Here is a 27,550-nt window from a genome sequence, read left to right as displayed (position 1 = left end):
GCTGTGCCCTGGGTCAAGCCTTCTATCCATCCAGGTAAGTGGGTAACAGTTCAGGCTTTTGGCTGTGGGGGATAACGTTTCTGACAGTCGTCACCACATCCTAACAGGGGCAATTCTTCTCAGGATTGGTGCTTAGTGCTCGATGTCATAGCATGCACTCCCCTCAGCATGGCAGCGTGGGTATAACCGTTCCCAAAAGCGCCCTCTAGAGGACGCAGTGAGAGTTCCTCGAAAGGGAGCGTCTCAGGTTACGTATGTAAACATGGTTCCCTGAGATAGGGAACGAGATACTGCATCCTCTAGTCTCTTTGCCATGCTTCGGATGACAAGCTTCAGACGAAGTTAATGTTGTGTTGCACCGGTGCCTCTTTATACTGTATACTTTATACAGCGGCAGCGGCGGTCGTGCCGTGGTGACGTCATAAGCTGTCGTCGGCCATTTCATAGATGCTGCGTCCCAATTCGCATAATATCCGTCCTAAATAGTATTCGAAAATAGAATTAGCATGTCCCAAATCGTAGTATGTTTAAAAAAGTATTCCAAAGATTACCGGATGGTCTACTACTTAACTTCAGAATTCGAAGTGCAGATCAGTGCACACTCTAACGGCTAATATTGCCCACAACACATTGCGCGGTGAACGAGGATTCGATTAGAACTACAAACACGAATAAAACGTGTTTAAAAACTACAAACATGGAGGATATGCACGACCAACGGACAGGTAGAGAAAGGGGTTTGAGTAATAAATAATCAGTGTGTAACCTGATAAAAAAATATTTTTTAAATCCGCATTATATTTCAGGTGCAGCAACATTATGAACTTTTATAATGATAGGTTTGGTCATTAACGTTTAAATGCATAATTATGCAAACACGAGCAGAGTTCTCGGCATGAAAGACTCCTGAAAGAACGTGCCTCTTCATTTCTCTCTAATACTGTAGGAAATTAAATTAAACGAAATGTAGATAATGTTAGCTGGGATGATTGACAGGGCAGTTTAAACAGTGACAGGATTCAGGTAACTAAGCAACAGAGCGTCCATTAAAAAAAGCAGTTATGACGAAGTAGTAGGCTATGTCCCGAAGCTTGCCTACTATTCTGCTACATACTCAAAAGTATGTACTTTTTCTTCACAAAAAGAGTACATACTTTTAGGGCGTAATATAAGTAGGCGAATTGGGACGCAGCAGTAGTTTTTCTATGTATTCTTCAGAAACGAGTCACGCTGCAGCGTTTCGCAAAAGCACCCTCTGGATGCAGTGTCTCATTCCCTATCTCAGGGAACCATGGTTATATGTAACCTGAGACGTTTTTCTTTGTATTTACATGCGTTTGACCAGCAGATGTTCTCAGTGTGTGGCGGACAGAAAAGTCTGCCTTGCTACAGATGTCAGAGCAACAAGACTGCGACGTCAGGACTCATCTGTACGTTGCTCGTTGGGGTCACATGATCACACAGTCAACAACACTAGAGAGATGCTGCTGTGAGTTTGAACACGTTGGGTTTTCTCACCTCTGCTGTGGTCAATGTAAAAAGCTTAGCGGATCTCACATGATAAATACCATTTGACATTTGAAAACAACAAGGTTTTATTGTTAGTTTTGTTACCGAACTCCTATTAATTAGACTCCTCAGAAACAGACTAAATATGTATCAGATTTGAAAATATAATGAGAAACTCTGCACACTGATGTCAAGTTTCTTTCAACTGAACTTTTTTTGGTCTAATGCTGTGTCAAGATAATGCCCTGTTCCCTTATTAAAACGTCTGCTTTATGATCTGATGTGTCATATCTTCATTTATAAAAGGTGTCAATCACGTGTCATTCATAGTGTGAAAACAGCAATACTGGCCTCACCCTGATCATTTGTAGTTTTGCCACTGGTCATTAACATTGATGAAACGGGTAAGATCATTATTTACTAATCATTCTTATCATTTATCTATAAGGTTTAAAGTCAAATATTCAGATTTTATATGTTATTATATGTTATGATATTCAGGTTTTGTATGTTACAAACAGAAACTGTAAATGTACAGTTCAATATAGTTGTGGTTAAAACATTTAAAATATTTATCTGGTGATTACACAATGGTTTTGACAAGCATGCATTGTGTTTTGGATGTTGGTGTCACCACCAGGCCTTTTTTTTTTCATTACTTAACCAAAAATACGACCTTGGTTTCACCAGAAACACAATATTGGTCAACCAACTTAACCATCCCCAGACAGTATAAAGCAGCATTGGGAGTCAGTGGAATGAGATCAGGAGGGGTGTGACATGGGTTCATTTGGGCTGGTTGAAGATCAGACACATCTGCAAAAGCCTATGGCTTGCAACCTGAGACATCAGGTTCAAACAACAGATAGAGCTGTGTATTGTCCCTGTTGAAAAAAAAAAACAAAAACAAACGCTGATTAGGTAGGTTTTGAAGCATGGCAGCTGGTTTGAGCTGGTCCTTTGTTGGCCCTGAGCTGGTTATGAACTGGTCCTGAGCAGGAGCAAGTTGTTTAGGACCATTTTAAACCAGCTCATTACCAGCTAAGGACTAACTGTACCAACTGTAGGGCTGAGAGTTGGTTTTTGTGTGCTGTGGAATTACCCAAGTCTGCTGAAATGCGGTGGGAAAGTTGATGATGTGAGTCAGAGATGGTAGCAGTTTTGGACAGATCTCCTGTAGTAGGTGGGAGGGGATCAGGCTAATAGACAGGTTGTGAGACGGTTGGCACAGAGAATTTGGAGACCTTGTTCTTTATGGGGAGAGAGACGGAAGAGAGTAGTGTAATGTGTTTGGGTGGAGGATGGCTGTTTTAGAGACGTGTGAAGAGGTGGAGGAAAGAATAGAGAAGATTAAGTTGTGTTCCGCTTGTCTGAGGTGTTGCTGATTTGGTATAAGAGTTCTTGGCAACAGAAACATGAGGAAAAGAAACTTTGTCTGTCTGTCTTTTGTCTTATTCCATTTCTTTGCAGCAGCTCTTTACATTTTAGATGTAATCTGGATTAAGTAATCAGATTCCAAAAAATAAGTACTTGCAATTAGATTAGATTAGATTTTAAATTGCTCATAATCAGATTACAGTTCCTTTTTATGGATTACATTTTACATATTAGGGGCCGTTCACATGTAGCGTCTTTTGCACGCTAAATGTAGACGTGCAGCTTGCGCGCGCATAATGGAAGCAACTAGGGCTGTAACGATACGCGATATGAAACCGAAATCGCGACACTCAGATCCACGATCCTGTGTCGCGGTGTAATAAGGGAGAATCGCGACACACCCCGTGACTACCTTTCCAATCATTGATGCCTGCCTGCAAAAGTTGAGCTAGTTGAAGAAGAACGTGAGGAAACATGGCAACCAACCCAGACATTGCGGACCCTCCCTCCTCATTTAAGTCAGCAGTATGGCAACATTTCGGAGCTGTATGATCCATAAAATACGGAGAAAGGCTATTAATAAAGAAAAAAAAATCCAGAAAATGCGTGTAGTATAGCCTGCGCAGTAAAAATACAATTATGTGTAAAATGTCATAGTAAACCGTGTCTGACATGAAAACCACTCTAGTCATTGTCCCATAAAATGACAAATAGCAAATAACACATCGTATTTTCATTGTTTCATTTATTTTGTTTTTGTGAAGTAAAATGAGACCTTGTTGTTTGCAATACGTTTACCCCGAGACCGCGTCGTGAGCTCGACCGCAAAACACTTTCACTATGAAAGAAAGCGGCCGCCGCGCAGTGATTCCACCGCTTGACGCGTCCCATGTGAAAGGGCTTTTAAACGGTCTTCAGACAGACCGCGAACACAAGAACGGGACCGTTTGAGAGCAGCGTCAGTGTGTACCGGATTGAGTCCAAAGAGCAAATACCCGTGCCTGTCACCCGTCCGACCCGCACTGCACCTGACAGATTAATATTATTCCACCGTTACGTCAGTTTTAGCGGTTCACCCGTCGGGTAGGACTCTGTTACGCACACACATAGAATCTTGCATCGCTATAGCAGGTTTAAAGAATTTGACATCTTGACAATTTTATCACTACAGTATCATGTGAAATTAAAAAAAAAAAAAAAAATCAGTGACAGACAGACCTTATCAGTTGTTAATTTTAATACAGAAGGTTTTTATTAAACCTTAAAATGTGACCTTGTATGTAAAACTAAGAAAAGCTATTGAAATTTGTTTATTTTTTTAATAAACCTGTTGTTTGATTTTCAGTTTAATGTTTTAATTTTTGTTCAAAATATCGTGATACGTATCATATCGTGAACCCAATATCGGGATACGTACCGTATCGTGACCTAGGCATATCGTTTCACCCCTAGAAGCAATGTGGTCGCGACATGCACGCGGTGCGACGCGCTCGTTTTTTCCAGGCACGTCCGCGCCGCATCGAGATAAATACATCTCAACTTTTCAGAATTCCGCAAGCGCACCGCAGGTCATGTGACATGAACCAACCAATCAGCTTCCTCACGTTTTTCCATTACATTGAAACCTCAGCAGAAACATGGAGGAGCAGCTCATCATTGTGGTCCAGGGATTTCCTGAACTTTATGATTTGTCAAGCCCCCATTATTTTGACGCTAACAGAAGAAACAATGCATGGAGACGCATAGGCTTGGAGCTAGAGTGCAGCTGATTGTTGCTTAGAAACGGCAGACGCTTCCGGAGCGCAAGAGCCCGAGCGCTTTGTTGATAAGGAAGAAAGCGGAGCGCCTAGCGTTTTCCACGCGTTTTTAGGCGCGACATGTGAACGGCCCCTTTATCAGACAATTGCAGTAAAATATTCATAATTTATTGATTCACACCAGTTATAACTGGGGTGGTTTTTTTATTATTAATTTTTAAGTGTAGCGTGGTAAAGTTCTAAATGTGCTTTGTAATAACTTTTTAGACTGTTAATATGACTATAATGTTTGTTCATGTAATGCAGAGATTTTAATTTTATTTAAATTTTTTATCAGTTTGGTATATAAAAATTAGTTTGGTTAAAAGTAGTCTAAAAGTAATCTGAAAGTAGTCAGACTACATTAACTGATATGTGTAATCCAGATTTTTTACTAACTACAATTTTTGACATGTAACTGGCCATGGAGAGCATCTGGAAGTGGCAGTATACTAAGGTGGAGAAGAGAGAGGCAGTTCTTCACTGACATCAAGAGAAAAGAAAGGGTTAATGGCAGGGAGGATGCAGACGAACACAGAGGGAAAGGGCATTGGAGAGAGGGCAGAGTTTACAGCCTTGCTTTTTCAGGAAGTTGCCTAGTTAGCTTGGGAGATGGTGATGATATACATATTTGGCAGGATTAGTAATATCATGATGTTCAATGTGCACGCCACTGCAACAGCGATAAATTTATGACAGTAAGAGAATTATAGGAGTAACAGGAAAGTTTGTACAATTATTTATGTTTACTAGGAACTGCCCTTATAAAAATTACAGATTAGATTCAATACAATACAAAGAGATCAAACAAACAAACAAACTTCAACAATAAAAATGAGCTATATCTGTTATACAGTAGGTGTCAGTGGGAATGGCTCCTTCTCTTCCTCTGATCTTTCTGCTCATGATTCACAGTAAGTTGTTTGAACATTTCAGAGTCTCTTAAGAGATTCTGCATATAAGCTTTTTTCCATCATCCTTTGTGCACAAGCTTCTGCTAATTTGTTCAGTATGAATTCTGTGTTTCAGGGGTTTCTAGTGCTGGTTGGGGTGTGAGTTACAGTCATTCACACATCTGTGCACTAAAGAACTCATCAGTGATAATGAGCTGCAATTATACATACCCTACTGAACATCAGATCAAGAAATTGTTCTGGACCAAAAAACCTGTAGAAATGGGTAAAGAGCCTCCAGATCTGTCTAATGACACTGAATACAGTCAGAGGCTTCAGTATTTGGGAGACAAACAGCAGAACTGCACCATCAGACTGAGTCATGTGACACAGAAAGATTCACACATGTACTATTTCAGATTCACTACTAATAAGACTGGTGGCACATGGTTTGGTCATCCAGGAGTGAGTCTTACTGTCACAGGTGACTTTCATGAGGTTTGACTCTTCTTCTGTGCATTATGTTGAATAATAATGAGTGTATGACAGCAGCACTAGATATAATGTGTGTGTTGTGTTCAGATCTTCAGGTGGAGTCTCCTGAGAGAGTGACAGAGGGAGATTCAGTCCGTCTGACATGTAAAAGCAGCTGCACTCTGACTGACAGAGCAACATTCATCTGGTACAGAAACTCACAGCCATTAACTGAGAGAAGAGACACAAACAATCAACTCCTGCTGCAGTCAGTCAGAAGAGAGGATGCAGGCAGATATAGCTGTGCTCTACATGGACACAATTACACTTACACATCGCCCTCTGCTGATCTCAGTGTTATGTGTGAGTATGAATTCAGTCATAATTAAAAAATATATTTTTAATTAATATTGATTCTGAGGGCCTATTTGCACCAAGTACAAGCATCTGCCACACTTACACCTGGTTATTTTGTTTTATGTATGACTGTCCAAAGTTTGAATACATACTGTATTTCAGATTTAGACTGTATGATGACATGGATTAACTAAAACAAAACATCAATTTACTTCTAGATCCTCCACAGCACACATTTGTAGCAGTGAGTCCATGTTGTGAAATAGTGGAAGGTATTTCAGTGACTCTGATCTGCAGCAGTGACTCAAACCCACCTGCTCTGAACTACACCTGGTTTAAAGGAGGAACGTTTGTAGGATCTGGAAGAATCTACAACATCTCAAAGATCAGCTCTGATCACAGTGGAGAATACAAGTGCAAGTCCATCAATGAACATGGAGAGAAATACTCTGATGCTGTGACTTTAAACATCATGTGTGAGTTTATTATAAAGCATAAGACATGTAGAACAATCCAGCATACATATTATACATTTCAGTAAATATTAGTAGCAAAAAAAAAAAAAAAAAAAAAAAAAATTGTGTCATGGCCCTTGGAAAATAATTTTTTTTAATGATATTTTATTCTTTTGTCTCAGCTGTAGGATGTCCGATGATATTGTACATATCTATTGCAGTGGTTTGTGGAGCTGCAGTTATTATCATGATGGCACTGATTTGGTAAGATGTGTGTAGTATTTGTTTGCTGGTACATAAATGAAGTTATAACTTTCCATTAAAAAGGAAAACATTTAATCTATTTTTTTTTTCATCTTTCAAATAAAATTACATTAAATTAAATTATTGTCCAATGGTTAGAAGTACTGAAATATCATAGACCAATTTATATCCAAGATTGTTTGATAAGCACACATTATTTCTGTACTCTGTTATAAAACATTTTCATTAATTTTTAAGGCAAAGTATGGTGAAAAAGAGAAAGGACACACAGGAGTTTCAGGTGAGAAAAATTAGTTTGGTTATCAGTAGTTTATTGATCAGGTAAACAGACTAGTAATTCAAATACTGGTTTTCTTTCTTTCATGGCAAAGATGAATCAGCCCACACCTCATCACAACAGATTACAAGCTTCTGATGTAAAGTCAGCTGAATCTATATATGAAAATGTAACGGTAAGTTATTGTTATGGTTATTGTCTGGATTTTACAGAGATTTATTTTTATTATTATTATTATTAGTTCTAATATTCTGAGGGGGATTTTTTTTATCCCTACTTGTTTCTGACAGTATATTCTGATACAGTTCTAAAAAGGAATATCCAAAATTCTCTCTGTCTTTAATATGTCAAGAAAATGAAACAAGAATTCTGAACCTGGTTTGCTTGCTTGTTTATGTATTTATTAAGTCCTATTCCCCTGCGTTGTCTTGCCTTAAAAATGCACTTTATAAACACAACATAGAATGCATAAAATGTAATTCTGGAAATCTTGCAACACCACAATCACAGCCACAGAATCTGTGAGGAGTGTAATGTGTGTTTCACTTATACTAAGGTCATACCAGAATACTGCAGTTTGGTTAACTTTGCAGAGACTGTTAGCATCACTCTACTACTACATTCAATGTACAGTGAAGTCATAAAATACCAATCAGAAATTGAAAGTGCGTTAATAATCAGTGTATTAATTATCTTTTTTTCAGCTTGACAAGAAGGGGCCGTAGTATTTGAGATGCACAGGGAAAATATTTTACAGTCTGTGTGAGTGGAGCCATGAATGACAGGAGCGTCATTATTTACATTTATTCATTCAGTAGATAGTAATAAATAATAACAAAAAATGACCTTGACAACAAACAAAAAAAAAAAAAAAAAACTAGATTAATATAAGAGGACAAGATGGGGAGAAGTTAAAAACTTGTGAAAAAAGTGTTGTTGTTTTTTTAATTTACATTTTGTATAATATTGTTTGTTTACTTCATTTATGTGTGTTAAGTTTTGTCAGCCTTTAGTTTAATTGGCTATGTCTCAGGGCAGAAAATATAGCTCTATAATGCAACAATTTATATTAAAACATCATACATGTTGTGTCTGTCCAAGTGAGGATGGCGTTTGCCCTATCTGCTGGTGACCATGTAACAATGCAGGATGATTTTATTATTATTATTTTTTAATAAAGCTGTAGTCCGTAAGTTTTGCCTCTTTGTCGCCATCTCTGTTTGAAACCTGCAATTGCAGTTCTTTGCGGAATGATAGTGGCTTTACGTGGGTTGTGCATCGGCATGGCGCGGATGAATCTAATGTTTTGAGTTTATGTGTGATGGTCAGTCATCGCATGGATGTGGATATTGTGCTCAGGAAACACAGATTCTTCATCTTGGAAGTAACCCAGATAAGAATTTTCACTGGATATTGTGAAGTAAGTAACATGTCTGCCACTTTTGTTCTGACAAACTGATGGGGGGAAGCATAATAATAAATCATGCTACCAATGGTGATTAAATCTAATAGACACTTGTATCACATCAAACCATGCAAATCATTATTTTTGTTATACTTTGTTCTCAAATTGTTAATGTAACAACATCAGCATTGCGTGACTATGTGTATGTAGTGTGTAGTAAGGAGTTTGAACACTGTCAGGTTATGTACTTGCTCAGACATTGATTTTGGATTATTTTTTAACAAAAATAAGTTACAGACTGCAGCTTTGAATAAAAGTAGATGTGTGATTTTAAATCTCAGAAAAAGATAACATCATAAAACGATACGATTAGCAAGTAGTATTTAAAGTTTTTTAAAGCCGTTTGATTGTTTTTTTTTAAGAATATTTCAACTGATCGCTCTGGCAGTGTTGTTCTCAAAATCAATTGTGGGTGCATTTTTAAACACTTTTTGCCACAACAGTCATGTGAACTGTCTACGTTTTAATGTCAGTCCCCATTTTTCCTCACAAACCTACCACTGTAATCCCAAATAAGTTGACAAAACTCAAAAAATTTGAGGTAATCAGTTACATCAAATTGTTTGAGTTATGGAATTTCCAATTTTAAGTAAGCAGAAACATCTAGTTTTGAGTTTGTTGTACTCATGCAAAATACTTTCTTCTTACTTAAAATACCCAAGTTACCCTGCTTATCCATTTTGATAGCATTTTACTTAATTACTGACTGACTCCCAGAGTGCATTGCGGCATGAATAAATGATGCAATTGCTTTGCTTGAATTGTTACCATTGTTGTGATTCATGTGCTGAATGTTAAAGCCTGTGTGTGACCTGAGCATATCGTCGCAAATTTTGAAAGTATAAAACTGTATCAGCCCAGTTAATCATTTCTCAAGGTGTTTATATAAAACAATAAAATAGTTAAGGATCACTGGTAAGCATGTAAAATACAGTTAATATATAAAAATAATATATCTAAAGATTTAATTAGAAGGTAGATCACTTTCTAAAAGCAATCTACTTATTATTTGTCTTCCTTTGAAATCATATTACTCTGATTTCATGATGCATTCCTGCATTCCTGCATTTTGTCTAAATTAAACCAGCAAAATGTTTCAGTTTACTTGAAAGGTTTAATTTTTACAAACTCATAAATAAGAAAAAAGTTCTAAATACTCATAAAGATTAATTAATATAAACTAATTGTAATTATTTAAGTTAACACGACTCAATTCAATTAATTAGTTACAGCATTAGGGTTTACAGACCTTATTCGTTAGAAAAACGTGTGTGTGTAGCCATCTTTAAAATTTTGTCTTTGAACTTCTGTTTGCATTAACAAATTGCATTAACAACTTATATGTCAAAAGGTCAGGAAAAAATAGATTTGACTAGAAATGTACAGTCAAGCCTAAAATTATTCACACCCCTGGCAAATTCTGATTTAAAGTTACTTTTATTCAACCAGCAAGTTTTTTTTTTTTTTTTTTTTTTTTTGACCGCAGGCATCATTGTGGGAAAAAATATTTCTCAGCTTTTATTTACATTTGAACAAAAAGTGGCATGTCCAAAGTAACTTTAAGTCAGAATTTGCCAGGGGTATCAATAATTTCGGGCTTGACTGTAATAGCTATATCCATGCATGGATGGAAACTTATTTTAAGTGACATAAGTCTAAGCATGTGATACGACATATAATTAAATATGCATGTAGGTCTATGTCATTTCATTTATCATTGTAGCCTATAACTTATTTAGAATATTAGTCCAAAAATTGAAGTAAACAAAAATCTGTATGCTTTATGCTGTATACTTTCATTTTTTAACTGATAGTGGTTAATAAAGTCAAATAATATAGTAGGATGCCACACATTCAGACAGTTAGACTTTCCCTAACATGGTTAGTTTCCTATTTGCTATATGGAAACAAAACGACTTGACAAGGCCTCAGCTAGGACAGACATACGAGAGCAACATGTCTACTTCATTAGCAATGATAACAGGTCCTGGGTGAATGAATTCAGGTAGATAGTGACAGGTAGTCATCTGCCAGACATCTATATAGATGACTCCATCAACATCTTTGAACATCTCCCGCATCACTGTGTTCAACTGCAATGCTTGCCAATCACTTTGATAAATACTCTGTAAAAAAACACAGATTATAATTAGAAAGCTTTATTGCCAAGTGTGCTTGCACAAACAATAACATACCCCTCCTACCATGGAAATAAATGAAAGTTAACTATTTAGTGTAAATAAAGGAATTGCCCAAAACATGATCCGTTTTATCTGTGTGCAAGCACCGTGATCTACAGCTTCACCAAAGCATACATCTTTAAGCCTCATGTGTTTCTATACTTGCTGTGTTGGGGGTAACGTCATGTAATCAGATTTTTCTGATTACTAGTAACTTGTAAAGTAATGCATTACTTTTAAATTTACAACAGAATACTTTTTCAAAGACGTCACACAAGTTACTTTTTTCCTCATTTATTCACCTCCCATGTTGAGATAAATTGGGAGTGAGGTGCATAGGCACTTCCTTCAGCCTGAAACTTGTTAATTTCCCTTTAAAGTAAAAGGTTGTCAAATATAACCGTATTTTGTGTTGTTATTATTAAAAACAAATAAAAATGCTCAGCCCAGATGACAAAAGTAACGCAAAAGTAACTTAATGCATTACTTTTCATAAAAAATAACTAAGTAACTCAATTTGTTACTTTTTATGGAGTAACATTTTATTCTAATGCATTACTTTGAAAAGTACATTTCCTCAACACAGTACACTTTCATGTACCACCGATACCATTACAAGTACCATATTCTCTTGTTGAAAACAAAGTAGGATTGGAAAGTGAGCAAGTGTACCTTTCGTCCTGCAGTGTTTCCAGACTTGATGACGACGGTCGTATCTGGAGCACGGCTCAGCAGTGCAACAACAGACTGGCGGATTTTGGCCACTTGAAACACGTAAAATGTTATCGGGTGAAAAACCATGTGAGCACAGAATGTAAAGGCAATGACTGCATGAGGCCCACCGGCGATTTCATCAATTTCATTGCTGATGTAATGCAGGTCAGTAATAGGCATAATTCTAGCAAATCGCAAAGGAACACCGTGTACCCTCCAGTGAATAATGGTATTGTTTTTTAACTCCACAGCCATCAGGGGGCCACCTCCAGGATGCGTGTGGAGGTCCATTCTTTTTAAACCTAATAAAGATACAATAACTAACATTATAATCATATCTTTAGAAAGTTATACAGCTTTGGAACACCAAGATTCCATTTTGAAGACCAATTCTCATTTTTGGGTGAACTCTCCCTGCACTGATTTATATTCAAGTCTCAATGTCATTGCATTAGATCAAAATATTAAAGTAGCGTCTGTGAACAAGATCTACATGAGCTTTTTTTTGAACCAACTTCACCTTTATAAACCATTTTTGTAACAACATTTTGCAAGTTTGCCTGAAAAGTGCACCAGTTTTTTGGTGTTTTCATCTAATGCCAATATATTCATATTTACATTAAGTGCCCATATCCATTGTGGGGCCTCATTATCTTGCCTTGTTTAATTTATATATTATATTATATTATATTATATTATATTATATTATATTATATTATATTATTATATTATAATATTATATTATATTATATTATATTATATTATATTTATTATATTATATTATATTATATTATATTATATTATATTATATTATATTATATTATATTATTATATTATATTATATTATATTAATTATATTAATTATATTATATTATATTATATTGAAAACTGAGTCATACTTGCCCGGCACATTTAGTTCAAAGAACTCAAACCACTGCCTTGTGGTGGAGTCTCCCAAGAAGTAGACAATCTTGTTTTTAAGACAATTTGCCATTTGTGCAGGACTGAACTGTCGAGTGTTGCATACAAAAGACTTCCAGACATCTTTCAAATAAAATCCAGCAGGAACCGGTGTCGGCAAGCCAGGCCTGCATTTCTCCACTGTCCCTAAAGCAAAGAAACATGCACATTAAATATTTCATAGTAGGGCTGCATGATAAATCACATACAATTGTCAAGCGCATCTTGTCAGTAAAGCTGGTTCTGTATTAGTAGTAAATCTCCATCGCATGCATGCTTACAAATGGAGCAGCATTCACAAGGGAAAAACTAGGTCACGTAGGGAGCACATAGGGAGAAAAACAAAGTCCATGGGTGTGACATAGGTGAGTTTGTGGTTTAAAAACATTATTAAATGTGGTATTTTCACATGCCTTCAGAAGGAGCAGCATTTTCTACACAGAGCTGTAGTTAGCTGTAGACTGCCTTTTCTGGTTTAGTTTGGCAGTGATCACCTTACTACGGGGGTTGTATATGAGCCTGTTGGTCCCCGTTTGAGCATGTGAGATTCAAGTACTCTGCTCTTAGGGCTCTGTATAATAACACTGCCCATATGGTTGAGCTTGGCAGTGCTCCCCTTAATGCTGGAGGGTTTTCTTTGAGGTCGTTGCTTCCAGAGTGAGATGTGAGCGCTCGTCTCGGTCTGAGAGTCAAGGGCTCCGCTCCCGGGGCTACATGTGCAGTCATACCAGGTTGTTAGGCCTTCCTGTTTGCCTCTTTGATGGGCTGCCTTATGGTTTTGGCAATGCTCCCCTCACTGTGGGAAGGTTATCTGTAAGCCTGCCACTCCCAGATGGAGCATGTGAGTTCCCTCTCTGAGAACTAAGAACTCCTAAAGCTCCATGTGCAGTAGGGCTGCATGATAAATCACATACAATTGTCAAGCGCATCTTGTCAGTAAAGCTGGTTCTGTAATTTGTAGTAAATCTCCATCACATGCATGCTTACAAATGGAGCAGCATTCACAAGGGAAAGACTAGGTCACGTAGGGAGCACATAGGGAGAAAAACAAAGTCCATGGGTGTGACATAGGTGAGTTTGTGGTTTAAAAACATTATTAAATGTGGTATTTTCACATGCCTTCAGAAGGAGCAGCATTTTCTACACAGAGCTGTAGTTAGCTGTAGACTGCCTTTTCTGGTTTAGTTTGGCAGTGATCACCTTACTACGGGGGTTGTATATGAGCCTGTTGGTCCCAGTTTGAGCATGTGAGATTCAAGTACTCTACTCTTAGGGCTCTGTATAATAACACTGCCCATATGGTTGAGCTTGGCAGTGCTCCCCTTAATGCTGGAGGGTTTTCTTTGAGGCCGTTGCTTCCAGAGTGAGATGTGAGCGCTCGTCTCAGTCTGAGAGTCAAGGGCTCTGCTCCCGGGGCTACATGTGCAGTCATACCAGGTTGTTAGGCCTTCCTGTTTGCCTCCTTGATGGGCTGCCTTATGGTTTTGGCAATGCTCCCCTCACTGTGGGAAGGTTATCTGTAAGCCTGCCACTCCCAGATGGAGCATGTGAGTTCCCTCTCTGAGAACTAAGAACTCCTAAAGCTCCATGTGCAGTAGGGCTGCATGATAAATCGAATGCGATTATGAGGCGCATTTAGTCAATGAAGCCGGTACTTTGATTAGTAGTAAATCTCCATCACGTGCGTTCAGCTGCGTTCATTGGAGTGTTCAGAGGCGTAAATCACTGACAAGCTACACCAAATCGATTTTGAGCGTAGCTTGTCATTGATTTATGTCTCTGTGTATTAATTACCGCTCCAGCGGAACACATGTGATGGAGATTTACTACTAATCAAAGTACCGGCTTCACTGACTAAACGCGCCTCATAATCGCATTCGATTTATCATGCAGCCCTAATGTGCAGTCTAGGCTGCCCCTTTGAGCTTGGCATTGCTCCGCTTACTACAGTGAAGGCTCTCTATGAGCTTGCCACTGCCAGGAGGAACATGTGAGTTCTCCTCTTGAATTGAGGGGCAAGGACTCCACTCCCAGAGCTCCTGTTAGGCTTTCAGGAGTTGTGTTGTGCACAAGGTCGAGTATGTCAGTCGTCCTCTTACTCAAAAAGTCGAATGCTCCACTTCCCAGAGCTCCATGATAGAATTATATCAGGTAGCTAGGCCTCTTCATGAATTCTATAATGGCACTAAGTGCTTTATAAAATCCATGTCTTTGGTTAAGTGCACACGCTGAGCATCCTGTGCACTTTGTAAAATCCATATTGGTAAGGGCCAACATCATACCCTTTTTTTTCTGAGTTGGTCAGATCCCGGTTCTCACCTTGGGTCCCTCTCCAGATATGTATCCTTAGTGATACCAGAACAAATGTTTCCCAGCTGACCGGCATACCAAGTCACTAGGCCTCTTCATGTCCTCCATAGTTGCACTGAGTGGTTTCTAAAATCTATGTTTCTGATAAATGCACACGCTGAGCATTCTGTGCACTTTCTAAATTCAATATATGATAAGGTTCACATGCTTTCAATGTGGCTTAGACCATGGTTCTCACGTTGGGTTCCACTCTAGACACGTATTTTCAGTGATACTATTACAATGTTTCCAGCTTAGACTGGGCAGTGACTGGATATGACTGTCAGCTTAAAGGCTCTGGAGAGAAAGATTAGGGATGCACCGAATATTCGGCCACCAAAAATTTTCGGCCGAAAATGGCCCAGAAGAGCATTTTCGGTTTTCGGCCGAAAGATTTTTATCACCAAAACAACACGGCCGAAACACTATGTTGAGGCAAACAGAAACCGCGGCCTGCACATGCTTGTCTGAAGCAACATGTCTGCGGTGTGGACGTATTTCAGTATATCTGAGAAAGACCCACGGATAGCGATTTGCAAAACTTGTAATGCCGACATTTCAAGAGGGGGTGTGTTAGGCCTGCACGATAAATCGAATGCGATTATGATGCGCATTTAGTCAATGAAGCCGGTACTTTGATTAGTAGTAAATCTCCATCACGTTCGATCCGCTGGAGCGACAATGAATACACAGAGACGTAAATCACTGACAAGCTACGCCAAATCGCGCTCAAAATCGAATTCAGTCCTCCTGCTGGAAGAGAAACACGTAGAGTTGTAAATGTGAACTGATGGATCCACAAGATAATGTGTTATAAATGTTTAAACAATTAAACAATTTAAACAAAGGCAGTAAAATATATGTATATGTTATTTAAGTAATATAATACTTGATTGATAATAATTGTTTAAATTAATATAATTGATGTACTCTATTGGCATAATTCTTTCGGTGTTTCGGTTTTCGGCCTTGGTTTCCTCTTTTTCGGTTTTCAGTTTCGGCCAAGAATTTTCATTTCGGTGCATCCCTAAGAAAGATCCTTTGGGAGGTGTCCGTCTTGAGTACAGTGGAAGGCATTCCACTTTTCATTTCCCTTGCACTTGTTGCTATCTCTGTATAAAAATGTATTTGGTTACCTCTTGTAGTACACTTGAACCCATCTTTCATACACTAGTGCATTCAATTGTACTACAAATGGTAACTAAATACTAGGGGTGTTCAGCAAAGCCAGAATTTGTATCTGTATTTGTATCTGTAATAATCACAAAATTATTCGTATTTGTATGTGTATTCGGATAAAACTGGAAGTAGGCGGAGCTTGAACCGGAACTGCGTACAGTTATACTTGATAATATACTTGATACATGGTAGAGTTAGTACTTATTGCTCATCCTTGGGCTTGGCATGCACTCCCCTCAGCATGGCAGTGTAGGTATTTTGTTTACCACAGCGAACGCTAGAGGATGCAGTTTGAATTCCCTCAAAGGGGAATGTCTCAGGTTATGCATGCAACCACGGATGATGTGTTCTCCTGGTGTTCTTTTATACTGTGGTTGTGCTGGTAGTGACCTAATAGTCTGTCACTGGTTATTGTCGTGTTTAGACATTTGTTTCAGACACCAGTCATGCTGAAGGCGTTCCCCATAGTGACCGCTAGAGAACGCAGTGTCTCGTTTCATTCTCAGGGAACCATGGTTACATGCGTAACCTGAGATATTTTCCATAATAAAAATGTATTTCTTTTAAAATAATATACATTATTTATTTATTTTCCAAACAGGAAATGAGATGACCAAAATGTACAGATATCATTATGTAAACATACCGATGGCTGCAGTGTCGGGAAGGACATTTATGATTTTTTTGTCTCCACTAATAGCAATATTTGTTAATTTTCTGTGGAGAGAAGAGAAAACATTTTGTACACTTTTTGTTTGTTTGTTTTACAATTATACAATTATTCTAAAATTGATTTTGAATCATTACTTTGAAAAAAGCTGCTGTTCAAAATGATTTAATGGGTTTTCCAAACGTCCGCCTGAGTGATGGACCAGTTTGTCACAGGAAAGTTTCTTCGGTTTCAAACACTGCCACTCCGTTCCTGTTTTTATATCCTTATACTCACAGCAGCAGTCGCCTTTCTTCCAACTTCCATCTGGACCCCACTTAAGATTACATTCTACTACTTCACGGATCCTGGTTTTACTGGGCCCTGATCCAAAGTAGCCATTAAAGTGGGTGCGTGGAAATGAGGAATCCCAGTATTTTTTAATAATCTGCACAACCTCACTGGAGTGCTCAAGACGTACAAAAACTTGTGCCTGACCTTCCCAGGGCAGAAGGAAAGCAACAGAGTAAGTCCCATTACGATGATCCACAACCTCCCCGAACACACTCGCCTTCAAGAACAACAGAAAAGAATACGTTTAGTGCAGAAAACAGCAGAAGTCTGTTGGTAAACAGCATTTAAACTTAAACATAATGTGTAACTTTTTTTAAAAAATCAACAATTATTCCATGTTTAATATAACCATGGCCGTAGCCAGCTATGAGGTCACCGAGGTCCGGACCTCGGTCATTTTTTTTATATTCAAAAATAAAATGTCAAGCTCTCTGAATGATTATTTAGCAGTTTAAACCACCTCATATCACATGAGTGTTTGCAATTCATGTTGCTGTGAGAAGCTAGCGCAGTGAACGGGGCTTGAGAGCGCGGGTTCAGTCTCCGTTTGTTGCCAGATCCACCAATTATACCTGTTTTTTGACTCGTTTTTCCAATTTAGTGTGACACTTTGGGACGTTTATAAAGTGGAAAGTTGAACGTTCGTGTTAGTGATACATCTGATTTACAAAACACAAGCTTTGACCTTATTTCAGATATCTTTTTCTTTCTTTTTGTAATTGCTTGTTTTTCGTAGCAATATCTGGCAACATTTTACATTCATTAAAAGTTTATAGACAACCTGTAACTTAATTGCTGACAGGAAGATACCACAATCGGTAAGACAAACGCAGTGATCATCGTTAATATCTGAAATAAATGTATAACACTATCAAAAACAATAGCATAAAACAAATCTGTTTGTTACAGAATAAAATAGGCTACTATTCCAAATAACGTTAACGTTACTGGCCAGCAGGAAGACGTCTCATGCTCTTTAGTTAACTTTAAGTCATCAAAAAACATTAATTAAGCAGTGTTTCTCAACTGGTGAGTCGCAAAAACGTTTTGAGTGGGTCGCGGAGTGTGCAGTCAAAGAAACAATAAACGTAAGTTAATTCTGTTTTTTTCTGACTCTAGACTATTATTTTGAAAGACGTGCGTGAAAGCGGTTGACTCTTCTATCAGTACCTGAGAAAAACGCTTTTTCCTCATTCAGTATCTACGGTCAAATGAGATGTTGTCAAGTTTTATGTCAGTGTCATTATTCTAATGTTATTTTTATAACTTGTTATAAAATAAAATTTCCCTCAGCTAAAGAAAAAACAAACTTTCCAGTCCTGTCAATCATATCGTGCTCTTTGCGCACACTCTTCAATTACACGTGCAAATTTACCATGGTAACAGACCTTATTAGTGCATTTGTGGGTGTTATTATAGCACAATTCTTTACACCTTACTTCGGACCTCACTAATTTTCAAACCCTGGTTACGGCCTTGAATATAACATGAAAAATGTCTGTATATTGTTTATATATATATATATATATATATATATATATATATATATATATATAAACACACCTTTAGCCCTGAATTGAAAAGTTTTGCTTTGAAAAAATCTCCTCCATATCTTTTCTGGTTTTTGTTGTAGTCTCTGGCTGTGATAGTAACAGAGATCTTTTCTCCCACTTTGTAACTCTCTTTGAGTCCCACAATAGAGAAAGATGAGTGGACTGGACTTGTGCTCTGAGTCAGATGAGTGATTTGATCTGGAATAGGCCAGTCCAGAGCCTTCTGTAGTCTTCCCCACTCCTCATCACTGATTCCCATGTCAGACGCAGATATTATGGATGAATTGCTATTTCGAGGAACTGGTTTCGGTCTGGGGGGCTGGATTTGTTTGATGTGGGTCCCACCATTCACTGCCCATAGAGCCTGAGACAAGACCAGAATATCATTCACACTAAATTCCATTAATTTCTACATGCAAATGGTTAATGTTTTTTGTAGATACACTTAATCATTCACAAACTATAATTCTCACTATTAACAAACCATTAATAAAGCCTCAATAAACTCCTAATTTGCTGCATAATAATAGTTAGTAAGGTAGTTGTTAAGTTTAGGTATTGGTTAGGAATAGATATCTAGAATATGATTGTGTATAATAAATGCTTTATAAGTACTTATAGACAGCCAATATGTTAATAAAAGGCATGCAAATAAGCAGCTTGTTAATAGTGCACTCTAAAAAATCGCACTGTAAAATAACAGTAATCTACTGGCAGCTGTGGTTGCCAGCATTATACTGTTATTTTATAGCTCTCTACCGTTAATTTACAGCTCTTCATTTTTACAGTATGTTACCGTTATTATACCATGTGGTAACTCATTTTATTTTGGAAACCAATGGCTTAAAAAAAAAAAAAAAACGATTGTTTATATGGCGTTAGTACAGTGAACTTTTTTAATTTGAGTCCACTAAGAAGAAATATTTCTTAATATAAACCCACAAACACTTAAAGTGTAATAAGAAAGCAACCGACTTTTACTCAAATCTTTATAGATTGTCATTAACTAACAAAAGCACAAATTTGTGTAACAAAGTGCTTAGTAAAGAGATATCACTATATCAGCAATTCCATAATTACTGTCTTTAAATAAAGCAGCAAAACCTCAGTGCTTGCGGCTCATCATTGCCTGAAGCACAAGCTCTACTCTCCAGCACAATGGTCACCCACAAAACTAAATTAAACTAACAGATCTCTCTTGTACAAAAACACACCAGTTAGGCACAATTAAATATTTACTCTCCTTACCAGTTAACGACTTTGCATAATTGTATTTCTATGAACATTCACTAATATTTTAGAGAAAATAACTTGATTTGCTTAGTAAATCTGACTGTTGTGTTTTACAGTATATTACTGTTTTTTCTTGAATTAACAGTAATCTACTGGCAGCTCTGGTTGCCAGCATGTTACTGTTTTTCTACAGTGTGTTGCCGTAAATTAATTACAGTTTATTACTGTTAAATTACATTTCATGCAGTTTTTTTTTTCATTGTGCATCTTTAACCCTTTAAAACCCACAGCAAAATCCTCAGTTTTAAATGAACACTTATAATGTGTCAACACTACAGAGTGTTTGAGTTAATGAGATAATTATATGATTGATCACGTTCTGATTGAGCATTAGTGATGAACACCAGCTGTTAACAAACAAAATCGCTGAAGATAAACACGACTTCAGCCACAGCCTTAGATGAAATCAACTGAAATAAAAGAAGACATTAAATCTCTCAAGATCTGATTAAACTCCTAAAACTGCATTACCAGCTTCACTTATTACCACACTGAATTTATTTCTGTCAGACGTCTACAGAAGAGAGTTGAAGAGGTTTAGACGTTGTTGTTTTTTTTGTTTTGTTTTTTTCACTACCACGGTGGAGATCAGTGTTTACTTTAGCTGGGCTCTTGAACCTTGACATTTTAAAGCTATTTTTTTGTTGTTGTAATTATGTGTGTTTGCAAAATGCTGGTTATGGTAAAAAAAAAAAAAAAAAGAAAGACAAGAAAAGAAAAGAAAAAATCTAGAGTTGTCTATGGTTTGGTAATGACACAGGTTTTATCCAGTGTCTTTTCTTTCATTGAATATTGATGCTAGATTTAAAAAAAAACAACAACTGAGCATTCAGTTATGAAAACACCACTCATTTAAAAAAAACAACATCTTTGGTATAGTTTAGATACACACATCAAGCATCACGTATGAACAATGTTGATATCTCAACAATGATGAGGTTTTGTGCTGATACCCAGCATGCATTGCAGCATGAAGCTTTCTAATTGTCACCATTGTTGAGATTCATGTGCTGATTCTTCATGTCTCCATTTGAGTATAAATGCTACAGTAGTTTTAAAAAATATCTATTGAATCTTTTTTTTTTCTTGATTGCCACGTTGCCAAAAAATCTGCTGCACAGCAAAATCCCCAATCTTAATTTAACACTCTAAGTGAGGACACATATAGACACTGAAGCAGTGTTGAAGTTAATGAGATAATTAGGTGATTAACAAAGTGATGATTGATCATTATTGAAGACACCTGATGCTAATAAGCAGAATCACCAAAGGAGAAAAACAACATTTTTAAGCAACCATTATAGAGGTTGATGTTTGCATTAGTTAGGCTCTTGACCCTTACATCTTCAATATTAGGTCTTGTTTGATTGCAATTGCTGAGTTATAACAGCCAGACAAGCCAAGAGTAAAAGTCATCAGGTGGCATTGACTGTGCTTGACATAATCATCATATAGTGCCTTGAGTATTTGACATAGTATTTCCTTACAGACAAGAAACGTTGAACAAAAGAGAAATCAATTTTGGCATAATCAGACAGATGATGAAAATAAGAGCTTGTTTAATTTTAGACACACAGACATGAAGAATCAGCGTGAGAACCACAACAACGGTGACCATCAAAAAGCATGTTGTAACCAATCAGAACTCATCCATAACTCCCATCATGCATTGCGGCATGAATAAATTATGAGAGTTCAGAGTTGATCTGTTTATCTGAATATCCCATTTGTCACCATTGTTGAGGTTAATGGGCTGGTTCTTGATATCTATGTGTGCCGATGTGAAAGACTTTTTTTTAAACAGGTTGTAAAAAAAATATATTCAAAAAGTATAGGAAGTGCTGGATCTTCTATATCTTGTAAAGGCTATTACAATAAGCAAAAAAACAAAAACAAAGCTAATAGATTATACATTTGGTGATTCATGTCAAACAATGAATATGTTAAAACATAATCATCACCTGATGACATGAGCTTATGTCTGGCTGTTTTAACTCAAATACAGCAGCCAAACGCCCTAATATTGAAGATCTAAGGGTCAAGAGCCTAACTAATGCAAACATTGACCGCTATAATGGTTGCTTAAAACTTTTGGTTTTCTCCTTTGGTGATTCTGCTGATTAACATCAGGTGTCTTCAATAATGATCAATCATCACTTTGTTAATCACCTAATTATCTCGTTAACTTCAACACCTTCAGTGTCTATATGTGTCCACACTCTGAGTGTTAAACTAACACTGGGGTTTTTTCTGTGTGCTGTAACACACTTGGTGGAAAAAACAACAACATATAGATCATGTTCATGCTCAACTAAAAATAGCCAGCATCAACTGACCAGCATTACTGCAACTAATGCATCATAAAAACCCATTTACAGCAAAAATATCTATGTTTAAATATCAAGAGTCAGGAGCCCAATTAAATTAAATCAAACACTGATCTCCACAATGGTATCGTCAAAAAAAAAAAAAAACACATCATCATCTAAACATCTGTTCATTCTCAATAAGATCTTCTATAGACATCTGACAGAAATACAATCTGTCCGGTTAGAAATGCGTGAAGTTGGTAAAGCTGTGTGTTGAGTTGTTTAAATTTTCAGTTGATTTCATCTAAGGCTGTGGCTGAAGTCAGTTCTATAGTTCTTGTGTTTGTCTTGTTTCTCTGTCAATCAGTGATTCTGCTCATTAACAGCTGCTGGTCGTCAGTGTCTGAAGTCACTCATTAGTTTTCATTATCTCTGTAAGGTGGACTATATTAGTAAACTCATGTAGGGAATCGGGAATGAGGGTGTAGAGTTGGATTTGAAACACAGTCTCTGAGTGTCGATTTTGAACGCTGTTAATTCACGATACATAGCAGCAGGCTACTTTTCGATATTGACAAATAATACCCAGAATGCACTGTTTTAATGGAAAACAGCATGTTACTGTCAAAATTTGGCCGTTTTTTTACAGCAATTTTTAACAGTGTGAGAATCGGTCCCTGTACTAAAGTGTTACCAAGAGTTTTCTTTACACAAGAAGTCAAAACGAGCAAGTTGTTTGTATATAATTGTGTCAAACATTCCATCCACTTCCCCACCACTAATTATGAGAATATTTAAAGCTGACTTTTTTATTGTTAACATAACTGCTATACCTGCTTACAGGAGCAGTGATAATAGAAATTGAAAGCCAAACAAAAGACCTTTACACAACCCCTCCCTTCATTGCTCCACTCCGAAAATAGCAAACACAATATCCAACACAGGCATCAGACAATTAAAGAGAACGCAAATAAATGAGTAATTTATGTGTGAAGCACAATTCATGAGCCAAGTGTGCTGTGCATGCAAACTATTTAACATGTTTCAACTAGCATATTCACACAGGATTAGTATTACCTCCAGTCATTTGTAATAATTGTGGTGCTTGTCTGTGACCTCAATCCCATGCAAATTGGCCATGTCTGTAATTTGTAAATGTAACCCCTACACCCGGGTCCTACTCGCACCCACTCCGAGCAGGTCTCGAACCGAGGTCTCCGGCATGGGAGGTGGGCGCACTAACAAGGAAGCCTAAAACTGTAGCCACTAGCGTCAGTCGCTAGTGCGCCTCTTGAGATCAGGGGAGTGAGGTTTACCTGCACAGCACCTGCTATCTGGTGTGAAGCCGCAACACTGGTTTTATCACTTGCCCACTGCAGCACCGCCTGCTACCATCGTTTTGATTTTTTATAGTAATAAAAATAATTTAGTTCAGTGAGAGAACAGAAAGTACAATTAAAAACTGAACATGGCTGCTCAATACAGTCTGACAAGAAGTGAGAGGTGTGATTCGAAAGTTTCGAAACAAAATGCAAAAGTGCCTGTTTGGCAATATTTTGTATTTTGAAAAATATCCAAACTTGACTTTTGCCGTTTATCTAAGATAGGTAGTTTTTTTTTTTTTAAACATTCGTTTCTCATTTAATTGGTTCCACAGTGTTTGCTGATTTTTACTTTTATTTAAACTTGTAATTTATTTATTTTATTTGACTTCAATGTGTATGCCGTGTCTCTCCGAGCTTTCTAATTCATTTTGCCATCTACTTTTCTTATTTATTTGAGTCCATGTTAGCCTACTTTTTTCAGTTTTGTATAGGGTACCTTGAACTTTGTGTAAGTTATTTGTTATTTTTTATAAGGCGTAGCATATTGCATGGTGTATTTTTATTTGTTTTGTTAATAAAGGTTATATGATTTGTATAGGCTAAAGTTTGACGTTGTAGGCCAATTCAATGAATTGATGCTGAATTGACGCTAATATAAAAGTGAAATTAAAAAGCGGATGGTACTTTTAAAAGTAAGAGAGGAAAAATTCAGACAAAGTAAAAACTAACAATTGCTTTACGCTAAATTGTCTAAAATTTTGAAATTAAAAGTACGCTGTTTAAAAGTGATGGAAAGCGAGGAAATCATTGTTGTCACACATCGATTTACCTGATGGGAAAACTTTCTCACCACCACAACCCTACCATCCGGGTCACGGCACCAATGTAACCCCCACACCTGGGTCCTACTTGCACATATCTACTGTCACATTTGCCACAGTATTTTACTCAATTTTGGGATTCCTTTTTGCAAAGTCGCATTAAAAAAACGCAGGTCGCAGGTTTTTGGGGGGCTTATTTTAAAAACTTGACAAGCAACTTTGTTTCTTTAAATTTATGTTCAATGTTTTTTTTTTTTTTTTTTTATTAATTTTCTGCAATATATTGTTGACACTGTCTGCTTGCAAGTAAAAGCCAATCAGTGCAACAATTAATGTGCTGTAGGTTTGGCTTTATTTTTCATTGCACATAGCCCCTCCTCCTTATTGGAGTAAAATCATATTTAAGCTGCATATTAATGTTAGTAGATGTAAATAAACAAACAAGACCACCAACAGAGATGTACAGAAATGGAGGAAACATGGTAGGAGGTGAACAGTGCAGGGGAGTAAAAGGACCTAATTTCATTTGTAAAATATTTTTATAATGTATTAATCATTAGAAGTAATACTTATAGTGTCAGGTTCATGGACTGTTTTTCCCCCTGTGGTTCCTATGTTTTGGTTTCTTCCTGTGTCTCCCCCTATTGTTCAGTTTGGTTCAGTTTTGAGTTTCCCCCTTTGCCCATATTTGGACTTCCCCCTCATTATCATGATTTGTATCACCTGTCCTTGTTTAGGACCCCTTTTGCCACTCCTTAAATATTTGTTTGTTCCCCATTTACCTACTCCGGTCTTGAAGTTACGTCATGGTTTTTGCATTCCTGGATTTCTGTTTGTTTTTCATTAAATACGTGTTTGTTTCGTACTCCTTGTGTTTTCCGATGGCTCCTCACCCCCAGCTCACCGTGACATATAGTAGATACATGGTTTGAGTTTTTTATTATTATTATTATAAACATGTGGCTATATTAAAGCTCCTCTTAGTTTTCTTGTCTTGTTTTATTCTCCTTTTCCATCTCCATGACTATTCTGCTCGCAGGTGATCGTATAGTGTGTGATGATTTGTTTGATGATTTTTATAGAATAACTTCTGTTTTTGCTCTTGAAAGTGGTTCCAGGGCTCATTTATTGATCATAAACAATAATATAATAATATTGGGCTTGTTTGGGCGTGTTTTCAAAGTTGTGGTTGCTTATGTAGCTTGCTTTATTGTCGGCAATGCTATACATTGTGTGCAGAACATTTTTAAATATAAAAATTACATTCTAAAAAACGGCTTGCTTATAATTTTAAATCAAAAATAAAAATTGCTAAATATGATTTAAAGCAAAAACAAGTGCACAGATGAAATGTTAAGAGGTAGAGTAGGTGTTGTTGGAGAGTCTAGCAGACCCAGCCCAACCCAACCCAAAAACAAACCAAACAGGAAAGTGAGATTGTCTAATGGGGTGTTCTTTTTTAACACATCCTTTATAAGAGTGTATTGTTATTGCTCTCGTAAAACACATTTAAACATTTAAATTTAATGTCTAACAAGAAAAAATCTAAACTAACTTTAGTCAAAATAATTGTGCTCTGTCTGTATGACACACCCAGCACTCATTCAGTGAAGTCTGAAGTTTATGGAGACTGTGAGCGGTCAGGACAAGCCTGTGTGCCAAACGGAAATAAACATGTGATATTATAATATTTAACCCTGAAATAACTACCCATATGTGAAACTCAAGTATAAATATCAACATACAAATACATTGATTCCTGCTAAAACCTATTGATTTTACTTAGAAAGGAAAAATACAATTACCAATTACACAGATGCGTACTCGCATTCAAATTCTGCATTTTGTTGGCTAATTTAATGCCACACAACTTTAGTTAGGTAGATAGAAATATAATTTGTTTCATCATTACATTAACCTCTGCTTTAAAATATCTTACAAACTTACCAAACAGAATGAGGTCCAAAGAAAACATGCCTGTAGTAATACACATTGTCGTAACCTGCAGACTGATAATACATGAATGATCAATTTCCAAATCCTTCAAAACATGAAACCATTAACCCATAATATGACAATTGTAATAATATCCATAAACTCTGATTACCTGGTGCATTTGATTTCTGTGTGGATGGCATGACCATGGTTAAGTCTGTTGTTCTCCTGTTTCACGTCAGCTTGTGAGTGAACAACATGGACGTACGGCTCTGAAAACAAGGTGTTCCCACAAAGGATTTGCATGCAGTTGAACAAACACGATTTCGATTTCTGCCTTCAATGAATGTGGGTTAGTGAAGATTCTTCCTTCTTGCTCACGGAACTAAAATACAACTGAAAAAAAAAAGCAGGAACACAAGAGCAGGAGTGTAAAAGGAGTGTAAACATAATTATTCTTTTATAGCAAGGAAAATATGCCACAAGAAAGACACTGATAAAAAAATGTTGTAAACGGCTAGTGCTGTGAATTAATTATTACTGCTGTCACTGGTGCGGTACTTTTTCAACAGACATACCATTGTACTTTATTTGGCACTATTAATATCTAAATGGAAAATATGGTAAAAATAAAGGTGCTTTAAAAGGTTCTTCACAGCGATGCCATAGAAGAACCATTTTGGTCCCACAAAGAACCATTCAGTCAAAGGTTCTTGAAAGAACCATCTCTTTCTTACCTTTTGATAATCTGAGAGATAATCTGCCACAAAGAACCATTTGTGAAACAGAAAGTTTCTTCAGATGTTAAAGGTTCTTTATGGAACCATTTAGACAAAAAAGTGTCTTCTATGGCATCGTGAAGCACCTTTATTTTTAAGAGTGTATGTATAGAACATACAGAAGTGGCTTGGCTCTCTTTTTCTTTTTCTTTTTTATTAGTATTAATTTGTACTATGAGTACAGTGGAGAAATTGTATAAAGTTTAACTGTATGCTGGCAATAAAGATTATTTTTTATATGATTAAACGATTTATTAATAAATCATTAACAAAAATTATACAA

The 27,550-nt window shown here is 36.9% G+C and overlaps 2 protein-coding genes across 3 annotated transcripts; one reads left to right on the top strand and one right to left on the bottom strand.

Annotated features, from left to right (window-relative positions):
- Positions 1-5,553: 5,553 nt before the first annotated feature.
- On the top strand, positions 5,554-8,111 carry LOC141336780 (B-cell receptor CD22-like). Its single transcript, XM_073842506.1, has 5 exons — positions 5,554-5,596; positions 5,712-6,059; positions 6,158-6,412; positions 6,625-6,882; positions 8,107-8,111. The coding sequence occupies exons 1-5, from the start codon at positions 5,554-5,556 to the stop codon at positions 8,109-8,111; spliced, it is 909 nt and encodes a 302-aa protein (XP_073698607.1).
- Positions 7,416-26,813, bottom strand: LOC141337324 (NXPE family member 3-like). 2 transcript variants are annotated; one of them, XR_012355741.1, is made up of 9 exons: positions 26,661-26,813; positions 26,501-26,562; positions 18,816-19,169; positions 17,057-17,469; positions 16,896-16,966; positions 12,665-12,868; positions 11,720-12,063; positions 10,113-10,993; positions 7,416-9,361 (listed from the first exon to the last, which is right to left on the bottom strand). XR_012355741.1 is itself a non-coding variant. In XM_073843118.1 (8 exons), the coding sequence occupies exons 1-8, from the start codon at positions 26,695-26,697 to the stop codon at positions 10,796-10,798; spliced, it is 1,683 nt and encodes a 560-aa protein (XP_073699219.1). In that variant the 5' UTR covers positions 26,698-26,813; the 3' UTR covers positions 7,416-10,795. The 2 variants fall into 2 exon arrangements, 1 of the variants encoding a protein (XP_073699219.1); XM_073843118.1 differs by having other exon boundaries at positions 7,416-10,993.
- Positions 26,814-27,550: the final 737 nt, after the last annotated feature.

Source organism: Garra rufa, chromosome 6, assembly GCF_049309525.1.
Source record: "Garra rufa chromosome 6, GarRuf1.0, whole genome shotgun sequence".
Classification (NCBI taxonomy): Eukaryota; Metazoa; Chordata; class Actinopteri; order Cypriniformes; family Cyprinidae; genus Garra; species Garra rufa.
The sequence above is the reverse complement of the archived record's forward strand: the minus strand, read 5'-3'. Positions and strand labels throughout refer to the sequence as shown.